Raw genomic sequence first — 19,291 nt, forward strand, 5'->3', positions numbered from 1 at the left:
GTAAGAGCAAAGGAAGTTGAGATGGACTTCTGTAAGATGCTGTTACAAAATGTTACAAATGGAGTGTTGTATCCAGTTCTGGGTGTGTCACATTTTTGGAAAGAATTGAAGGTTTTGGAGCAAATGCAGAGAAATTTTCTGAATTGATTCTAGAGATGAGGAGTTGAGTGGATGGCTGGAGAAGCTGGGGCTGATCTCCTTGGGGAAGGTGTAGCTCCAAAGTAAACAAAGGGATCAGGGAGTAGAGATTCCTAATTCCTTGAAAGTGGTATCAAAATTTTCAAATGTTCTACATTCAAAGATGCCTAGGGTTTGGTTTTGTGTTCTGATTTACTGTTAAGAAGGGATTGCTTACCATTTGTTTAGAAAAGGAGAGTGTTTTCTTTTCTACTAGAGAAAATTACAAATTGAACCTGTAAAAATAATTCCTATAATGTTAATGGGGTTCTGAATCCAATTAAGAGAAATAAGATTATGTCTAAATTGAAAAAAGAGAGGGCACAAATAGCTTTCCTTCAGGAAATGCACGAGTCAATCTGAACATGCAAAATTAAAAAGAATGAGCTTTAAGTATGTATTTTATTCATCATATAAACCGAGCCACAGAAGAGGAGTAGCTACTTTAATATCAAGTGCTCTTAACTATGAACATATTTCAGAGACTAAAGACAAGGATGAACGATTTATAAGGATTACAGGAAGAATAGAAGGGACTGAAATAATATTTCTGTATGTTTATGCTCCACCAGGTAGTGAATGGTCATTCTATAGACACATTTTTGACCTAATGGCCAGCTCTCAATGGATAGTAATCTGCAGATAGTAATCTTCAGGAACAGTTATTCAGAACAAACCTCTGACTAGGAAAGTGAAATCATTGATGGATTTGCTGGGAATAGTAGATGTGTGGAGGGAATTACACCCCACTAGTAGAGACAATACACATTACTCTTTCCCTCATTCAGCTTACTCAAGGATAGAATATTTTTTTATATTTAATATAGACAGATTCAGGATAAAAGAGTGTAACTTTGCAGCAATTGATCTGTCAGACTATAGCCCAATCTCTATGTCTCTAATTTTGGAAAGGAAAATGAGGAAAACACTGAGGAGGTTAAATTCACAGATACTCAATAACCTGAAAGTAATGGAGGGATTAAGGGGAGAAATCAAAGAATACCTAGACCTTAATGACATGGGACAAACATCACCAGTGATCTTATGGGATACATTGAAAGCTGTACTGAAAGGAAAAATAATTTCCATTACTACTCATGTGAAAAAAATTTAAAGCACAAGAACTAGCAGATCTTCAAGGAAAGTTAAAACAACTTCAAGCTGTCGATAGTAACACAATTAATTTTAATTTAAAACAGGAAATTAAGAAATTGCAAAGTGAAATTGATGATATTTGTACATTGGAAGCTCAAAGAAATTTTCTTTACCTGAAACAAAAGAATTATGAAGTAGGAGCTAAATCAGCTAGATTGTTAGCATATAAGTTAAATAAACAACAAGCAGACAATACAATTCAAGTCAAGTCAATTCAAATTTTATTGTCATTTCAACCATAAATGCTGGTACAGTGCATAGTAAAAATGAGACAATGTTTCTCAGGACCATGGTGTTACATGACACAGTACAAAAGCTAGACTGAACTACGTAAAAAAACAACAGAGAAAGCTACACTGGACTACAGACCTACACAGGACTGCATAAAGTGCACAAAAACAGTGCAGGCATTACAATAAATAATAAACAGGACAGTAGGGCAAGGTGTCAGTCCAGGCTCTGGGTATTCAGGAGTCTGATAGCTTGGGGGAAGAAGCTGTTATATAATTTGGTTGTGAGAGCCTGAATGCTTCGGAGCCTTTTTCCCAGATGGCAGGAGGGAGAAGAGACTGTATGATGGGTGCATGGGGTCCTTCATAATGCTGTTTCCTTTGCAGATGTAGCGTGTAGTGTAAATGTCTGTGATGGTGGGAAGAGAGACCCCGATGATCTCAGCTGACCTCACTATCCGCTGCAGGGTCTGGCGATCCGAGATGGTGCAATTTCCGAACCAGTCAGTGATGCAGCTGCTCAGGATACTCTCGATACAACCCAATGTAGAATGTGATGAGGATAGGGGGTGTGGGAGGTGGACTTTCCTCAGCCTTCGCAGAAAGTAAAGACGTTGCTGGGCTTTCTTTGCTATGGAGCTGGTGTTGAGGGTCCAGGTGAGATTCTCCGCCAGGTGAACACCAAGAAATTTGGTGCGTACAATAGGGAAAATTCAAGAGAGTTTTGAAACATATTATCGAGAGATGTATTCTCAACCCCGGAACTCCAATGAGTCCCATGTAGACACTTTCCTGAATTGTTTAGAACTACCCAAGCTCACAGATTTACAGAATGAATGCTTATTAGAACCAGTAACTACCAAAGACCTGAATGTGGCCATCTCTAGATTAAAGGCTGGAAAGTCTCCAGGCTCTGATTGGTTTACCTCAGTGGTACAAATCGCTGAAGTTATTACTTAACACCTTTAATTGGGTCTTACAGAGAGGAGAAATTCCACCTTCTTGGAGAGAGGTGATTATCTCAGTCATTCCCAAAGAGGGTAAAGGTAAACTAGAGTACGGTAATTACCGGCCAGTCAGTATCCTTAATTTGGATTACAAATTATTTACATCTATATTAGCTCATAGACTGGAAAAGCTTCTACCTGGCCTCATCCACTTAGACCAGACTGGATTCGTCCAGCAAAGACAAACTCAGGACAATATAAGGAGTACTTTACACATATTAGAACAGGTTGCTAAGAACGGTGCAGAGGCAATGGTAGTGGGATTAGACACCGAGAAAGCTTTTGATTCAGTTAGATGGGTATTCCTATACAAACTGTTAGGAAGATTCGGCTTTCAAGAAGTTTATTAAAGTAATCCGGACTTTAAATGACAGCCCTACAGCTCGAATTAAGATAAACAGGGACCTCCCTGACTCTTGAATTTTAGAGAGAGGAACGAGACAGGGATGCCCAATTTCCCCCCCTCCTGTTTGCACTATACATTGAACCTCTTGTCCAACTAATACGACAGAGCAAAATTGTAAAAGGTATCAAGGTGGCAGGGATTGAACAGAAGGTGGCGCTATTCACAGACATCTATTTGAGTGAACCAGAAAAATCATTCATAGAATTGTTTACACTGTTGGATGAGTTTGGGAAAATATCAGGTTATAAAATTAATGTGAAGAAAACACAGCTTATGTCCCTACAGCATCCAAAAAAATTGCAGGAAACATATGATCTTAAGTGGGAAGCTAAATCATTAAAATATTTAGGAATAACCCTGCCAAAAGATCTTTCAAAGTTGTCATAGGTAAATTATGGGCCATTGGTGTCAGAGATAAAATCAGATATACGTAGATGGAATCTTATACTCTTTTTCTAAATTCAAGGATAAATTCCATAGAAATGCATATTCTCCCTCGGTTACTTTACTTTTTCTGGAGTTTACCTGTGAAGGTAGACGATAATCAATTTAGGGAATGGGACAAATGGATTTCCCGCTTTATCTGGCAAGGAAAGAAACCTCGAATCTGATTTAACACATTACAGTTAGTAAAGGAAGGAGGAGGTATGGCACTTGCTCGCTGTTTATGCTTCACAGATAACCCGTCAGTTATATTGGTGTAATGGGGAATACAAGGCTAGATGGAAGGAAATAGAATTTGGATTGATTGACAGTTTTCCTCTACAGGCCTCAATTGCGGACAAAGGATTGATGGCCCAATTGGAAAAGATTAAAAACAGCTGGATAAACTTCACACTAAAAGTATGGCAGAAGTTGGTTAATTCACGTGCAATCTACATGTTAAAATTTTTCAGATGGTGTGCTTATGATACTGAATTCCTTCCCAGCAGAGGAGATAAAAGATTTGAACTATGGAGAAAGAAAGGTCTTACAATCTATCTCTCATTCACACATAAAAGTGCATTACGAAGTTTTCAATCCCTGTAGGACAAACACGGCCTAGAACACGACGATTTTTTTTTTAGGTACCTTCAAGTACAACACTACTTTAACCAGAATTGCAGATGTACAGACTAATCAACGGCAGAATTAGAACTTCTTAAAATTCTGAAATCAGCTTATAGCTCAATACCAAGTAAATCAATTTCTCGATTATATAATGCCCTCTCTCATGCCAAAAATGAAAACACATTGTATATTAAAGAGAAGTGGGAGAAAGAAGCGAGGTTGGCACTTTCAGAGGAGGTTTGGGGAAAAATATGCAGCTTTCAGTGGTCTTCAACTAACTCTTTGGTTTGGAGAGAACATTGCTGGAAAAATATTGTAAGATACATCAAGAACCTATAATAGGAAAAATAGAAAGACACAAATCAGGTGTGTTGGAGAAGGTGTGGCTCCAAGGAGGCAAATCATTTCCATAATTTTTGGGACTGCCCTAAATTAAGTTTATATTGGAAAGGTATTCACAGAACATTTATTAAAGTATTTAATATACAGATACCTCTGGACTTTGTGACTCTCTATTTGAGGCATGTATTATTTTTGGAACAGAAGAAGGCTATAAAGCTGCTGCAGACCCTTTTAGAGGCAAATAAGAAATCAATCACCAGAAAGTGGCTAAACTTCAGAAGACCGGCATGAAATTATTTTGGAAATATTTAAAATGGAAAAGATGACTTACTCCCTGAGAATTCAAGAAGAAAAATTTTATCAAATTTGGAATAAATGGATTGAATTTATAACCCCAATGCCAGCAAACTTTAGATGACTCTTCTAATGGTTCATACTGCTTTCCTCAACAGCATAATAATAGTCTTCACGTAAGCTCCCTTGGTTTGAATGTTCACTGTTCTATTTCTGGAAAATGCAGAATTCACACAAGTAAATAAAAGGATTTGGGAAAAAGTGATAAAATGAAGTAAGTAAACAGGGATTGGATAAGTATGTCTGTAGGTAGGAGCAAACCTGAATGTGTTAGGATACAAACACCTACCATGGAAGTTATAGGGTTACACACAATATTTTGGACTAGAAAGAAATGGACCAGAAGAGACAAATGGAAATTATTATTCAACCACTATTATTACTTTTTTTTAACAACTATTATTATTTAGTTTAATAGTGTGGGATTACAATTGCACATAAAAATCTATTTAAGTGCCTAATTATATAATTATATATTCTTTTTTATTCCCACTATGTTACCTATTTTATGTCCCTTTTAAAATTATTTTTTTAAATATCTTCTCAGTGTATTCTTGTGAATGTATAAATACACACTTGTGTGTGTGTATATATATATATAGATTTATACATATATAAAAAATGGAGGTTTTATATGTAAAAAAGTTTGTGTAATACTTCCTGATACCTTATCCAAATAAAATTAACATAAAAAAAAGAAAGTGGCATCACAGGAGACAAGGTCATAAAGAAAGCTTTTGGCATACAGGCCTTCATAAGTCAAAGTATTGAGTACAGGGATTGAGATGTTTTGTTGAAGTTGTATAAGACATTGGTGAGGCCGGATTTAAAGTATTGTGTGCATTTTTGGTCATCTACCAACAGGAAAGATATCACTAAGAATGAAAGCATGCAGAGAAAATCTATAAGGATTTTGCCAGGACTTGAGGACAGAGTTATAGGGAAGGATGAATAAGTTAGGACTTCTTCCCCATGGAGTGTAGGAGAAGAGGGGAGATTTGATAGAGGTGTATAAAATTTTGAGGGGTATAGATAGGGTATATACAAGCAGGCTTTTTCCCAGGGAGGCTGGGTAAGACTACAACTGGAGGTCATGGATTAAGGGTGAAAGGTGAAATGTTTAAGGGAAATAATAGACAATAGACAATAGGTGCAGAAGTAGACCATTCGGCCCCTCCAGTCTGCACCGCCATTCTGAGATCATGGCTGATCATTCACTATCAATACTCAGTCCCTGCCTTGTCCCCATATCCCTTGATTCCCCTATCCATCAGATATCTATCCAGCTCCTTCTTGAAAGCATCCAGAGAATTGGCCTCCACCGTCTTCCGAGGCAGTGCATTCCACACCTCCACAACTCTCTGGGAGAAGAAGCTCTTCCTCAACTCTGTTTTAAATAACTGACCTCTTATTCTCAATCCATGCCCTCTGGTACTGGACTCTCCCAACATCTGGAACATATTTCCTGCCTCAATCCTATCAAATCCTTTAATTATCTTAAACGTTTCAATCAGTTCCCCTCTCAATCTCCTCAATTCCAGCGTGTACAAGCCCAATCTCTCCAATCTCTCTGCGTAAGACAGCCCTGCCATCCCAGGAATCAACCTAGTGAATCTACGCTGCACTTCCTCAATTGCCAGAATGTCCTTCCTTAAACCTGGAGACCAAAACTGTACACAATATTCCAGGTGTGGTCTCACCAGGGCCCTGTACAAATGCAAAAGAACATCCTTGCTCTTGTATTCAATTCCCCTTGTAACAAAGGCCAACATTCCATTTGCCCTCTTCACTGCCTGTTGCACTTGCTCATTCACCTTCATTGACTGGTGAACTAGGACTCCTAGGTCTCTTTGCATTTCTCCCTTACCTAACTCTACACCGTTCAGACAATACTCTGCCCTCTTGTTCCTGCTTCCAAAGTGGATAACTTCACATTTATTCACATTGAATGACATCTGCCAAGTATCTGCGCACTCACTCAGCCTATCCAAGTCTCCCTGTATTCTCCTAACGTCCTCTTCGCATGTCACACTGCCACCCAGTTTAGTATCGTCAGCAAACTTGCTGATATAGTTTTCAATGCCCTCATCTAAATCATTGACATAAATCGTAAATCGTAAATAGGTCAACATCTTCACTCAGAGAGTGATGAGTGTGTGGATGAGCTGGCAATGGAAGTTGTGTTGGAGGTCTATGGCCGGGGTGCAGGTCAATGGTTCTAGGAAATAGTTAGGCATGGACTAGATGGGTTAGTGTTATATGACTCTAAATGATAGAAGTGTTTAAGCTCCTGAGAACAGAGGAACTATCTCCATTGGCATAGAAGTCACATAGAATGATGATAATTGGCAAACAACAAATGGCATGAGGATTTTTTTTTGCAGTGACTGATTATATCCTGGAATGCATTGCCAGGTGTCTTTGGAGAGGCAATATGAATTGTGGTGTTTAACAGGAACCTGGATAAATATCTGAAATAATTATTTGCAGAATCCTGGAGAAAGTTTGTAATGATACTAACTGACTGGACTTGACTAAGTAATTTGCCTCGCTACTGTAACCATTCTGTACTTTGGAATGAAATCTCAGGAAGGGGGATTATGCACTCCAATGCGTTCTCACAGCTCCTTTCTAGACAACTGGTAGAAATGAAGTTTTGTATCTTAGTTTGGACCGACATAAATGCTTCAGCAAATTCATACAAAAAGTCCAAATTCTAAACATTGCTGAAACTACTGTATTCACCTGACACCAAACAATATCTATTTAAAAGCAGCTAGGATAGTGTTGAGCAGAAATATTAATTTGACCTTTTATGTTAGAATTTCTAGAATCTACAGTCTTTTCAATATTTTTCTTTTTTAATCTATTTTTGTGTTGTAGATAATTAATGTCCAATCCTATTGCTCTTGAGAAGGGCCTGGGGAGCTGCTGGATGAAGGTAGTCCCACAATGCTGGTGGGTAGAATCTTCCAGGATAGAGACCTACTGATGGAATGAGAATCATTATCACTGACGTATGTCATGAAATTAGTTGTTTTGTGGCTGCACTACCGTGCAAGACATATAAAAAATAATCCTACAACAAAAAAATTATGCAAAGCTGAAACAATGAGGCAGTGTTTATGGATTCACACAGCATTCAGAAATCTGATGGTGGAGGGGAAAAGCTGTTCCCAAAACTTCTTCAGGCTCCTGAGCCTCCTTCCTGATGGTAGTAATGAGAAGAGGGCAGCATCCATCATCTGGGACATGGTGAAGGTACTTGATGATGGATGCTGCCTACTTGGAAGCACCACCTTTAGGAGGTGTCCTTGAAGGTGGGGAGGCTTGTTTGGAGTTGGCTAAGTCCACAACCCTCTACAGCCTCTTGTGATCCTGTGCATTAGAGGCTCCATAGCAGGCAGTAATGCAACCAGTCAGAATGTTCTCCATGGGGTATCTCTAGAAGGCTTTGGTGACATACCAGATCTCCTCAAACTTCTAATAAAGTATAGCTACTATTGTGGTTTTTTGTGATTGCATCAGTATGTTGAGCCCAGGATAGATCCTCTGAGATGTTGATACTCAGGAACTTGAAGCTGCTTACCTTTTCTGCTGCTGCCTCCATTCTCTCCTTCCTGAAGTCAGGACAGTTAGTAACACGAAAGGGAATGTAAAGGTTGCAGCATTCCCTTGCCCACTGCCCTTGTTCTGGGTATTAGCAGTCATGGATTTAGGGTATGCATGTGGAGAAACTCAGGCAAGATATTGTTGGAGGGAAAACTGTGGGCACTGTGCATCGGAGATGGAAGGAATCAATATTTATGGCTGTACATAAGATGCCAATCAAGTGGACTACCTTGCCTTAGATGAAATCAAGTTTGAATGTTGATGGAGATAAAGCTCATTAGGCATCTGGGCCGTACCTTCCAAATATCCGGACCTGACTTGCACCACCTTACCCTTTTCTATTTTCTAATTATGATTTATTATTTAAATTTTTATTATATTTAATTCGATTTGTACTTCAGGGAGCATGAAACGCAGAATCAAATATCGCTGTGATGATTGTACGCTCTAGTATCAATTGTTTAGTGACAATAAAGTATGTAGGGCTTATTCTATCAGTGATGACTTGTGTTTGTTGATGGTAGGAAGGCTTTGCAGGGCTCAGGAGATGAGCCAGTTGCTGTGTGATACCCAGCATGTAATCTGCAGTTATAATTGCAGTATTTATATGGCTGGTCCAAATGAATTTCTGGACACTGGTATCTCACAGGAAGTTGAATGCCAAGAATAAATGGGTTTAAATGGCACTATTATGCAATGAATGTAATGAACTTGGAAATGATTAGATGTATCCTAGCAACTCAATTTAACATGTTGGTTCTTTGAACACTCTTTCAGATTGGTCATTGCTATATAAACTAGTTAACAGCTAAGGATAATTGATTTAAAAATAACCTGTGCACAAATTTGTAAACATTCACACACTGAATATGGTTATGTAATTGGCCTAACAACTCAGATCATGGGTCCATATCACCTCATGTTCAATGGAGCACATGGAATGAGCACAAAATCTGCTCCAAACAAACTACATTGTCTTTTGACCCTAGCCTCCATGCAAAATTTGTTTCATGTGCAATGGTTCACTATGAAGATTTAGGGCTAGATAATAAAATTTGTTTTGTTAATGTTAGCTATGATTGTTTTTTTTTTGTTTTTGCAATTGTTGAGAAAGGAAGTGTAGGATTAAATTTTCTTCTTGTAAATGTCCTTCACTTGCTTAGTTGTCCCAACTGCAGAGGCTCTACCATCTCGACCTGTCCATGAACCGGTTTACTGCAGTCCCCTTGGCTGTTCTGAATATGCCTGCACTGGAATGGTTAGACATGGGCAGCAACAAACTTCAGGAGCTTCCGGATGACATGGCTAGGTAACAAAGAGGATCTTGGGGAACTAATTTTCTCAATTTCTTCCAAATTTACCAATCACATTTAAGTGTTAATACAGTCCACTTTGCATTTCATTCAGTTATTTCTGCCAATTTTTCCTTTAGAAGTCTTCTATTTTCACATCGTCTTTACATGCTCAGTTAATACATCATTTTGATCCTCCAAGTAAAACTAATTTCTCTTTCTGTATATATCATTGTTGTGGCAAAACCAAATGACTGTTTCCTCTTTCTTTTTCAATCCAGCTTTAGGAATCTTGGTAAAGAGAGAGGATAACAGTCCCACAGTAAAAGTTAATTTCTCCTTTTTTCCTGTTGAACTAAAATGCTCTGGATCAACCAATAACAATTACAGGGGGGGGGAGGGGTGGGGGGAATTAAAAAAAATTAAAAAAAGGAAAAAAAAATTACAAATAAGGCACAGTAATCAAGAAGAAAATTCTAATTTCAGCTTTCTGGAAGTCTTGCTAGAAATATCACTGTTTGTAATCGCTAGAAGTAAAACAAAAAAAAATGTTGAAGTATAGAGTTGAATTCAACAGAGCATTACAAATGTCACAGTAATAAAAAGTTAACAAAAAAACTGCAAATGATGGCGAATCTGGAGGGGTGGGGGAAACCTGTAAAAGCTGAAAATACTCAACAGGTCAAGCAATGTGTCTAGAGAGAACCCAGTGGGGTTGATGGTGTTTCAGGGCTCTGACAATAGCAGGGTACAAAAAATATAATGTTGTGCAGTGGATGACAGGTGAAAACCTACAAAAGTATCTACACAAAGCCATCAGAATTTCTAAAAGCAGTAATGTACATAGCATTTATTTACTAAAATGCCGTCTTATTTTTCTACTTAAAGAATGGAAAATCTGCACACGATTTGGCTACAGAGAAATAAAATCACTCACTTGCCAGAGACCATAAGTCAATTGAAAAATCTCAGCACTCTGGTTCTAACAAGCAACAAGCTGAAGATAATCCCAATTTGTATGGAAGAAATGATCAATTTGAGGTAAAGTACTAGAATCTATTTGTTCTATATGAACTTGGTAATCAGTAATTTCTAGCTAATTCATTTTACCTGGTAGAAAATTAATGACTTGATGAGAATAAAGGTTGAAGGCCAAACCAGTAGGTTCTTCACACGGACATACATAATATTTGAATGCAGGGAACTTTGTTATGTCTTTAATTTTCTCATCAATTTCTTTTAAAAGTCTAGGATAGACCCATCAATTCCTGGCTATACATCTCATCTTTTTATTTAGTATAACAAATTTCAAGCTTATTTCCTCTCATTACACTGCCTTGGTTGTTTTTCCCTTTTCCTCTGTGTAGGAAAAAAATCATTAAAATGGCTGGGATTTCCTTATTTTCCATTAAAGTCATACCTGATCTGCCGTCGATGTGCCATTTGTATGTTATTTATTAAGACCTGTATTGGGAAGAAGTACTACTATATGCTGCAATGTCTCTTGAAAACTTTTCCAGTTCCCTCTGTGCACAGCTTTTACTATTATTTTTCTATAATTTCATCACTTTTCATTGTCATTTTTCTGCATTTAAGAGACATTTTTCTTTGAGAATTATATGTTCTTTTATCTGGGTTGTGAACCATAATTGTTTAAACTAAACAAGTGGACCTTTTGTTTTCTGGAAATACAGATTGTGTGGTGTTAGCCTATGACTTAGTGCTAACAGCCCTATTTCTGTTAGAAAGTTTAGCACTGGCTACCCCCTCTGAATGGCTTAGCAAACTGTGATGGAAAGATAAGTTTCCAAACAAGGCATTGAAATACAGCAAAATACTAGTATTTGAGTGAGCACTGCCTTTTGCTTCTGTTTTCCCCACCTATAATCGATAAGGTTTAGGTTTTGACCAACTCTAAATAGCCTTGATAAAGAGAAAACCAGGGTGCTGTATAAGAATTCTGGAATGCTATTTGATATAGGCATTCATGATTACAAATTTTAGCTATATCCTTTATTTTAAAAAAACTGATCTTGCTGAGCAAAAAAAAAAATTACCCACTGATATTGTTAATGTATGTTAAAGGTTTGTGAATCTGAGAGACAATCCACTTCAGCTAAAAGTAACCCTACCTGCGTGTGCAAGCCCTGAAGAGGAGGAAGACCGTGAATTGTTTGGAATAGAGTTCATGCAAGCCTATATAAAGGAATTAAAAAACTGTGAGTGAAAGGAAATTGTATTTTCAATTTACATTTGTTTCGCACAATTTAGTAAAAGTGTAAATATTTAAAGTTCTATTTTTTAAGCTGTCACAGCAGACTGACTCAACATTAAAAACATTTAACTTTGATTATTGTAAATCAACCATACAATTGTCAGCATTAATAGACAGTGTTACAACCTGCATTATATCAAACAGTTACCCTGCTTAATAATGCTAAATCTTCATTAAACTGTGCCTATAAATTAAACTTAAATGCAGCTGAATGAATCAGAGAAAAACAAATATCAGGGTTCTGACTAGGAACAAAATGTGTAGTGAAGTAAGAAAATCTCCTGTCTCTTGTTAGATGACATTGAACACACAAAACTTCATTGGGAAACAATTTCTTAAATGCAGATTGGTACATCCAAATTTCAACTAACACGAGTGTCATGCCAATATTGAAGGAAAATATCATTATTCTAATTGGCTATATGGCATTGCATTGTTAATATGTATTTTATTCCTGACATAATTAAACATATGGAATTTCTATTTGTTCTTTTTTCCAGTCTTAAATAGTTGTTGTTCATCTCTTCCCCTCATTTGTATGCTACAGTTGCTTGAAGAACATTGACATTTTTCAACATATTGATTTGGTTCTTTGTCTTATTCTGTGTATTTAACATGAAGGCTATATGTAACCAGTCAGGGCTTTTACGTATGTAAGCAGATGTAACTTAAGTAGTAACCAGCACTGGCTAAATCAGATGTTGTGCCAGAGAAAAGTGGATTTTCTATACATTATCCAGGTGGGTTTAGGCTCTGTTGGCTCAAGTCCAGGTGTAAATACACTGTAGCAGAATTTTTTGAATATCTGAGTGTGTTAAATGAGTAATGTCTGGTAAACCAAACGTTGTGAAGGAACCCAGTGCTGGAAAATTAAATTGTAGCGTCCCAAGCTTGGCTGCGAAAGGAGGAAGGTTAGGGCTGGGGTCAATAGACAATAGGTGTAGAAGTAGACCATTTGGCCCTTCGAGCCTGCACCACCATTCTGAGATCATGGCTGATCATCTACTATCAATACCTGGTTCCTGCCTTGTCCCCATATCCCTTGATTTCCCTATACCTATCTAGCTCCTTCTTGAAAGTATCCAGAGAATTGGCCTCCACTACCTTCTGAGGCAGTGCATTCCAGACCCCCACAACTCTCTGGGAGAAGTAGTTTTTCCTTAACTCTGTCCTAAATGACCTACCCCTTATTCTCAAACCATGCCCTCTGGTACTGGACTCTCCCAGCATCTGGAACATACTTCCTGCCTCTATCTTGTCCAATCCCTTAATAATCTTATATGTTGCAATCAGATCCCCTCTTAATCTCCTTAATTCCAGCGAGTACAAGCCCAGTGTGTACAAGCGTCAACAACCCTATCTTGTAAAACCCAGAGCTACAGAAATGGCACCAGAAGCTCCAAAGACCTCATCCCTGGGAGAGGAAAGATCTTTGCCTGGAAGACATATTAAGTCATGTGTTGAAAGCCACAAGCTCATTTAAGCCACAGGACCTTCTATCAACCAGGACCATCATCATTGGAACTGTTGCCCTTGAGGCATTTGTTTAGCTTTGTTGGGTTTCCACATTAAATAATTTGTTTGTAACTATTTTCTAGTTAAGGTTAAAGATAAAATTCATTGCCTATGGTATATCGCAGCATGTGATGACGTCACCTCCGGTTTTGCCGCGTCTTGGGGGGTAACTTCTGGTTTGGAGAAGGTGGAAAGGTGGGGGCCATGCGTGCAGAATGAACGTAAAGAGCTCCGTGTCTACCCACAAAGAAACATTATAGAAGCAACGCTGTAAGTTCATATGACAGTATTTGAAATGAAAATATTAACGCAGATTCTGTTAAAGGAAGCGGCGGTTGGAGCAGCACACGTGGCAGCTTTTCAATTTCAAATGCAGATTTGGCTCGAGCCCAGCAGTGGTTTGACGTGACCCCTTCCCTCCCCTGGGTGGCTGAAGACACTCGCTAAAAGAGTGCACGTGGTGTCAAGAATGAAACCTAGAATGTATATATTTTGTATTATTTTATCAACAGTTTTCACCATACATTAATGTGGAAGAGTTCATCTTACTGTGACTCTGTCTTCATTGTTTTTAGTTTAACTTGGTGTTTAGTCAGAGTTTCAACGCACTGCATGAGAACACTACAGCAAAAAGGTGTCATCATTAGGTGTTTTGACAAGTGGTACGATGTCTTTGCGATCAAGATGTTGGCATCCAACGCCAAGAGCAGTAGGACATCGGCAAGTGTGGCTGCCCTCCCTAGAGCTAAAGCAGAAGCCGCCAAGGTGCGAGCGTCACACGCTAACCAAGAAGCAAAACTGAAAATGGAAAAGGCTACCAGAGAAACTGAAAACTAGAGGGAAAAGGCAAGGATAGATGCAGAGTTAGAAGCGCTGATGCTACAATGAGAAGCTGATGCAGCCATGGTAGAAGCAGAAGTGTTGGAAAATGGTGAAGAAATACACGTTCTAGATGAAGCAGTAAAATATGCATCAGAAAGGGCCAAATTGGAACGCACCAGCGTATATGTCCAATCTCAAATTGACCTGCAGATTTGTCCTTCCTCTCCATACTTGCCTATTGGCATCCCATCTCATGTGAAATCTCAGGGAACCTTCGTTGCATCGCATCCACCTGGGGAAGACAACTCACAATTGCAACCTTGCAACGAACTCAAGTATGAAAGGGCCGACTACAAATACTTCCTGACGCCAAACTTACCAGATCTGCCAAGAGCAGAGACAAAGGCTGAAGTCAGAACAGCAAATCCCATCATGAATGTACACGCTCAGTCATATGCCCCCCAACATATTCCTCCAGCCAGCACGCCACCTGCAGCAGAACCCTTGGCACAGTATTTAGCACAACGAGACCTCGTCAATTCAGGACTGAACCAGTTTGACGATAAGCTTGAAAATTATCGTGCACGGTACTCATTCGCCAGTGCAGCCTGCAGAGTCCAGCTCACAGCAACCCAAGAGTTGTACCTTATGACTAAATGGCTGGGAAAGGAATCAAGTGAACAGGTGAAACGCATATGCTCAGTGTACGTCAACGACCCCAAGCTAGCCTTACGCAAAGCATGGGAGAGACTTCGGGAGTGCTATGCAGCCCCTGAAATTATTGAAAGGGCGCTATTTCAATGGCTGGACAATTTTCCTAGGGTGGCCAAGGACCACACTAAACTAAGAGAACTCAGAGATTTACTCTTGGAGATTGAAGGTGCTAAAGACGACAGCTATTTAACTGGCCTGTTATATCTAGATACTTCACACGGGATTGAACCAATTGTGGACAAACTTCCATTTGGGCTGCAGGAAAGGTGGGTGTCTATTGGCTCAGAGTACAAGGAAGAGAATGGTGGTAGATTCCCTCCCTTTAAGTATTTTAGTAGGTTTGTGCGCAAGGAGGCGAAACGACCCTAGCTTCATGAATCAAGGTAGCACCACAACTCACATCAAACCAATCAAATCTATTTCAAACAATTTTGACATCAATAAACCTGTCTCAGTGCATAAAACCAAAGTCTCCACAACCAACAATGACCCTAGCAAGAATTGTCCATTGCACAACAAACCCCACCCCCTCAAAAATGCAGTATGTTTAGAAACAAACCCTTTGACGAAAGAAAGGCCCTTCTCAAGGAAAAAAAGAATATGTTTTAAGTGCTGTTCCTCTACCTCCCACCTCGCTAAAGAGTGTACGTTCCCCGTAAAGTGCTCAAAATGCAACAGCACTAATCACGATGTGGCCATGCATCCCAGCCCGTCACCGCAAACCGCTGAGGCTCCTTCACCCTCTCAAGAGGACGGCAGAGAGGGAGAGGATCACCCTGATACAACTGTTGTCAGCTTGAGCTGCACAGAAGTTTGCGGTTCAGATCAGTAAAGCCGTTCGTGTTCAAAGATCTGCCTCACTAAGGTATACGCTAAGGGAGCCAAAGACAAGGCCATCAAAGCCTGTGTAATTCTGGATGACCAGAGCAACCGCTCACTAGTCAGACCAGAGTTCTTCGAGTTGTTTAGTGTAGAGAGTACTCCATTTCCATACTACCTCAGAACTTGCTCTGGCATCGCAGAAACATCTGGCAGGAAGGCAGAAGGCTTCCAGCTTGAGTCGCTGGATGGTAAAGTTGTCATCTGCCTCCCCCCATTCTTGGAGTGCAACAAGATCTTGAATAATCGATCCGAGATTCCGACGCCAAACGCAGTGCTACACCAGCCGCATCTCCACCACATTGCCAAGCACATCTCAGAACTGGATCCAGAAGCAGAAATACTCCTGCTACTCGGAAGAAACGTTCTTAGGGTGCACAAAGTCAGGCAGCAGGTCAATGGACCACACAATGCCCCCTTTGCCCAACGTCTGGATCTGGGCTGGGTGGTGATAGGAGAGGTGTGTCCTGACAACATATACAAACCGACAGTTAACACACTCAAGACTAACGTGCTAGATAGTGGCCGCCATTCAACCTTTCAGCCCTGCACATGCGTTATGTGTATCAAGGAAGCACAACAAAAGCACAAGCATAGTAAAGTAACTGAGAAGACACTGAGACAGTCTTTGCCCAAACCAAGCACGACAATAACCTCACTCCAACAGTGGAAGACACCATCTTCTTAAAAATAATGGACACCAAGGTCTTTAGAGACGAAGCAAACAACTGGGTCACCCCACTACCGTTCAGAGAACCACGCCAGCGCTTGTCAAATAACATAGAGCAGGCAGTTGTGGAGGCCTGCCCACCTGATGACTGTGCTCCAGCAATCAAGGATCTAGATCTAGGTAGAGAAACTACACTCACACAAAGGAGTTTGGGTCTCCTTTGGAAGATCATGACTGACACATTCACATTCTCCATGCTGACCACAAACCAACCATTCACGAACCATGGAGTTCTCTCCACTGTCAACAGTGTTTTCGATCCCCTGGGTGTACTGGCACCGGTTGCGATCCAGGGAAGAGCTCTCCTCAGAGAACACATCCGAGCTGACTGGGACACTCTGCTACCAGAAAATAAACTAAGGAGATGGGAGGCTTGGAGAGACTCACTTCAAGACCTAAAACAGCTTCACGTCCCGTGTAGGTACACTGCAACCCCACTCACCGAGGCTGCGCACAGAGAATTGTGTGTTCTCAGATGCATCAACCAAGGCCATCGGTGCTGTGGCTTACTTAAAAGTAGTTTGGAAGGATGGTCAAGTTGAAGTAGGATTTGTAACTGGTAAGGTGAAGCAGGCACCTCAGTCCGAGCCTACAATTCTAAGGCTTGAACTGTGTGCAGCTGTCCCAGCTGTGGAAAGGGCAGATCTTATCCAGAACGAGCTAGACCTAGAGCTGGATGACACCAAGTTCTACACAGACAGCAAAGTAGTGCTTGGCTACATCTATAATGAATCAAAATGTTTCTACGTGTAAGCTCATAATAGAGTTCAACGCATCCGACCGTCCTCGAAGCCTGAACAATGGCATTATGTACGCACAGAGGAAAACCCTGAAGAACATGCATCGAGATCCTTACCTGCATCCCGTTTGGTGCAGACTCCCTGGTTCACTGGACCTTCCTTCCTGCTCATCAGTCACCAGCAGAAAAAACACAAACGAGCCAGACATTTGAGCTGATTGAACCCGAGACTTGGAAATTCAGCCGCAAATACAAACCTGTGCCACCAACCTGCAAAAACCAATATGTACCAATGACCGCTTTCAGCGGTTCTCCACCCTGAACTCCTTAATGAGAGGATTTGTGTTCCTCATCCACATCTCCAGATCCCACAAACACTCACCCCAAAATAGTGAATGTAAAGGATGGCACAAATGTGGCTTACCTCGCACTGCGGACGAATTGGCCCAGGTAAAGGATGTCATCCTTAAAGCAACTCAAAGAGCAGCCTTTGCAAAGAAGCTTTCAGCCCTCCAAGCTAATAAACCAATACCAAAGGACAGTCGTTTGAGGAAGCTCAGCCCGATCCTGAAGAACGATCTCATTTGCATTGGAGGCCGGTTAATAGACTCTCACCTATCAGCTGCAGAAAAGAGCCCAGTAATCCCGCCCAAAGACAGCCACGTGTCCTTACTGCTCACATGCCATCATCATGAACAGGTAAGGCATCAAAGCTGTCACCTGACGGAGGGAGCAATCAGGGCAGTGGGACTGTGGATCTTGGGAGGCAAAACACTAACCAATTCAGTACTCCACAAATGTGTTACCTGCTGCAAACCACGAGGGAAGCTGGAAGTTCAATGTATGGCAGCCCTCCCACCAGAACGCCTCAAAGCCTGCCCTCCTTTTACATATGTGGGGTTCAATGTATTTGGTCCTTGGACTGTCACCACTAGATGCACCAGAGGAAGACAAGCAGAGAGCAAACGGTGGGCCATCATGTTCAGCTGCATGAGTTCAAGAGCTGTACATATCGAGGTAATTGAATCTTCAGATATATCCAGCTGCATTAACACTCTCAGGCACTTCTTTGCACTAAGAGGCCCTGCAAAACAGTTAAGATCTGATTGCGGCACAAACTTTGTTGGAGCGTCCAAGGAGCTTGGGATGGACAAAATGGTGCAAAGGTACCTCAGTGAGCAGGGATGCAACTGGGAATTCAACACACCACACAACTCTCACACGGGAGGCTCTTGGGAGCAGATGATTGGTATTGCCAGAAGAATCCTTGATTCAATGTTTCTTCAGCAATGCACCCGTCTGACCCATGAAATACTGTGCACACTAATGGCAGAGGTCCCAGCCATTATAAATGTGTGACCACTCCTACCTGTGTCTTCAGACCCGGTAAGCCCCTTCATACTCTCGCCGTCAATGCTCCTTACACAGAAGGCAGGAGTTCCCCCTCCACCTGGAGACTTCAAAGACTTGTACACGAAGCAATGGAGACAGCTTCAGGCTCATGCAAGTCAGTTCTGGACGTGTTGGAGCCACGAATACCTACCTTTGTTGCAACACAGACAAAAGTGGACAGAACCTTGCAGGATCCTTCAAGTTGGAGATCTAGTCCTGCTCAGGGACAAGCAGATCGTCCGCAACTGCTGGCCAATGGTCAGAATCACTGTCATATTCCCTGGTAGGGATGGACATGTCAGGAAGGTCAAATTATAAACTACTGACCAAGGTGATGTGAAAACTTACCTAAGACCAGTCGCAGAGGTCGTTCTACTTCTTCCCAAAGACTGATCTAGAGACTAAAGTTCTATACCATGTTCATAGTGACATCACAAGTCAGGCGGGGAGTGTGTTGCCCTTGATGCATTTGTTTAGCTTTGTTGGGTTTCTGCTTTAAATAATGTTTGTAACTATTTTCTAGTTAAGGTTAAAGATAAAATTCATTGCCTATGGTATACCGCGGCATGTGATGACGTCACCTCCGGTTTTGCCGCGTCT

At 40.6% G+C, this 19,291-nt stretch overlaps 1 protein-coding gene across 1 annotated transcript in view; it reads left to right on the forward strand.

Annotated features, from left to right (window-relative positions):
- lrrc39 (leucine rich repeat containing 39) overlaps positions 1 to 19,291 on the forward strand; it is a 40,853-nt gene that overhangs the window by 16,080 nt on the left and 5,482 nt on the right. Inside the window, exons 6-8 of the mRNA XM_059984643.1 lie at positions 9,497 to 9,642; positions 10,514 to 10,666; positions 11,711 to 11,844. Coding sequence (XP_059840626.1) covers positions 9,497 to 9,642; positions 10,514 to 10,666; positions 11,711 to 11,844 — 433 coding nt within the window. The remainder of the gene's footprint in view (positions 1 to 9,496; positions 9,643 to 10,513; positions 10,667 to 11,710; positions 11,845 to 19,291) is intronic.

Source organism: Hypanus sabinus, chromosome 11 (assembly GCF_030144855.1).
Source record: "Hypanus sabinus isolate sHypSab1 chromosome 11, sHypSab1.hap1, whole genome shotgun sequence".
NCBI classification, from domain to species: Eukaryota; Metazoa; Chordata; class Chondrichthyes; order Myliobatiformes; family Dasyatidae; genus Hypanus; species Hypanus sabinus.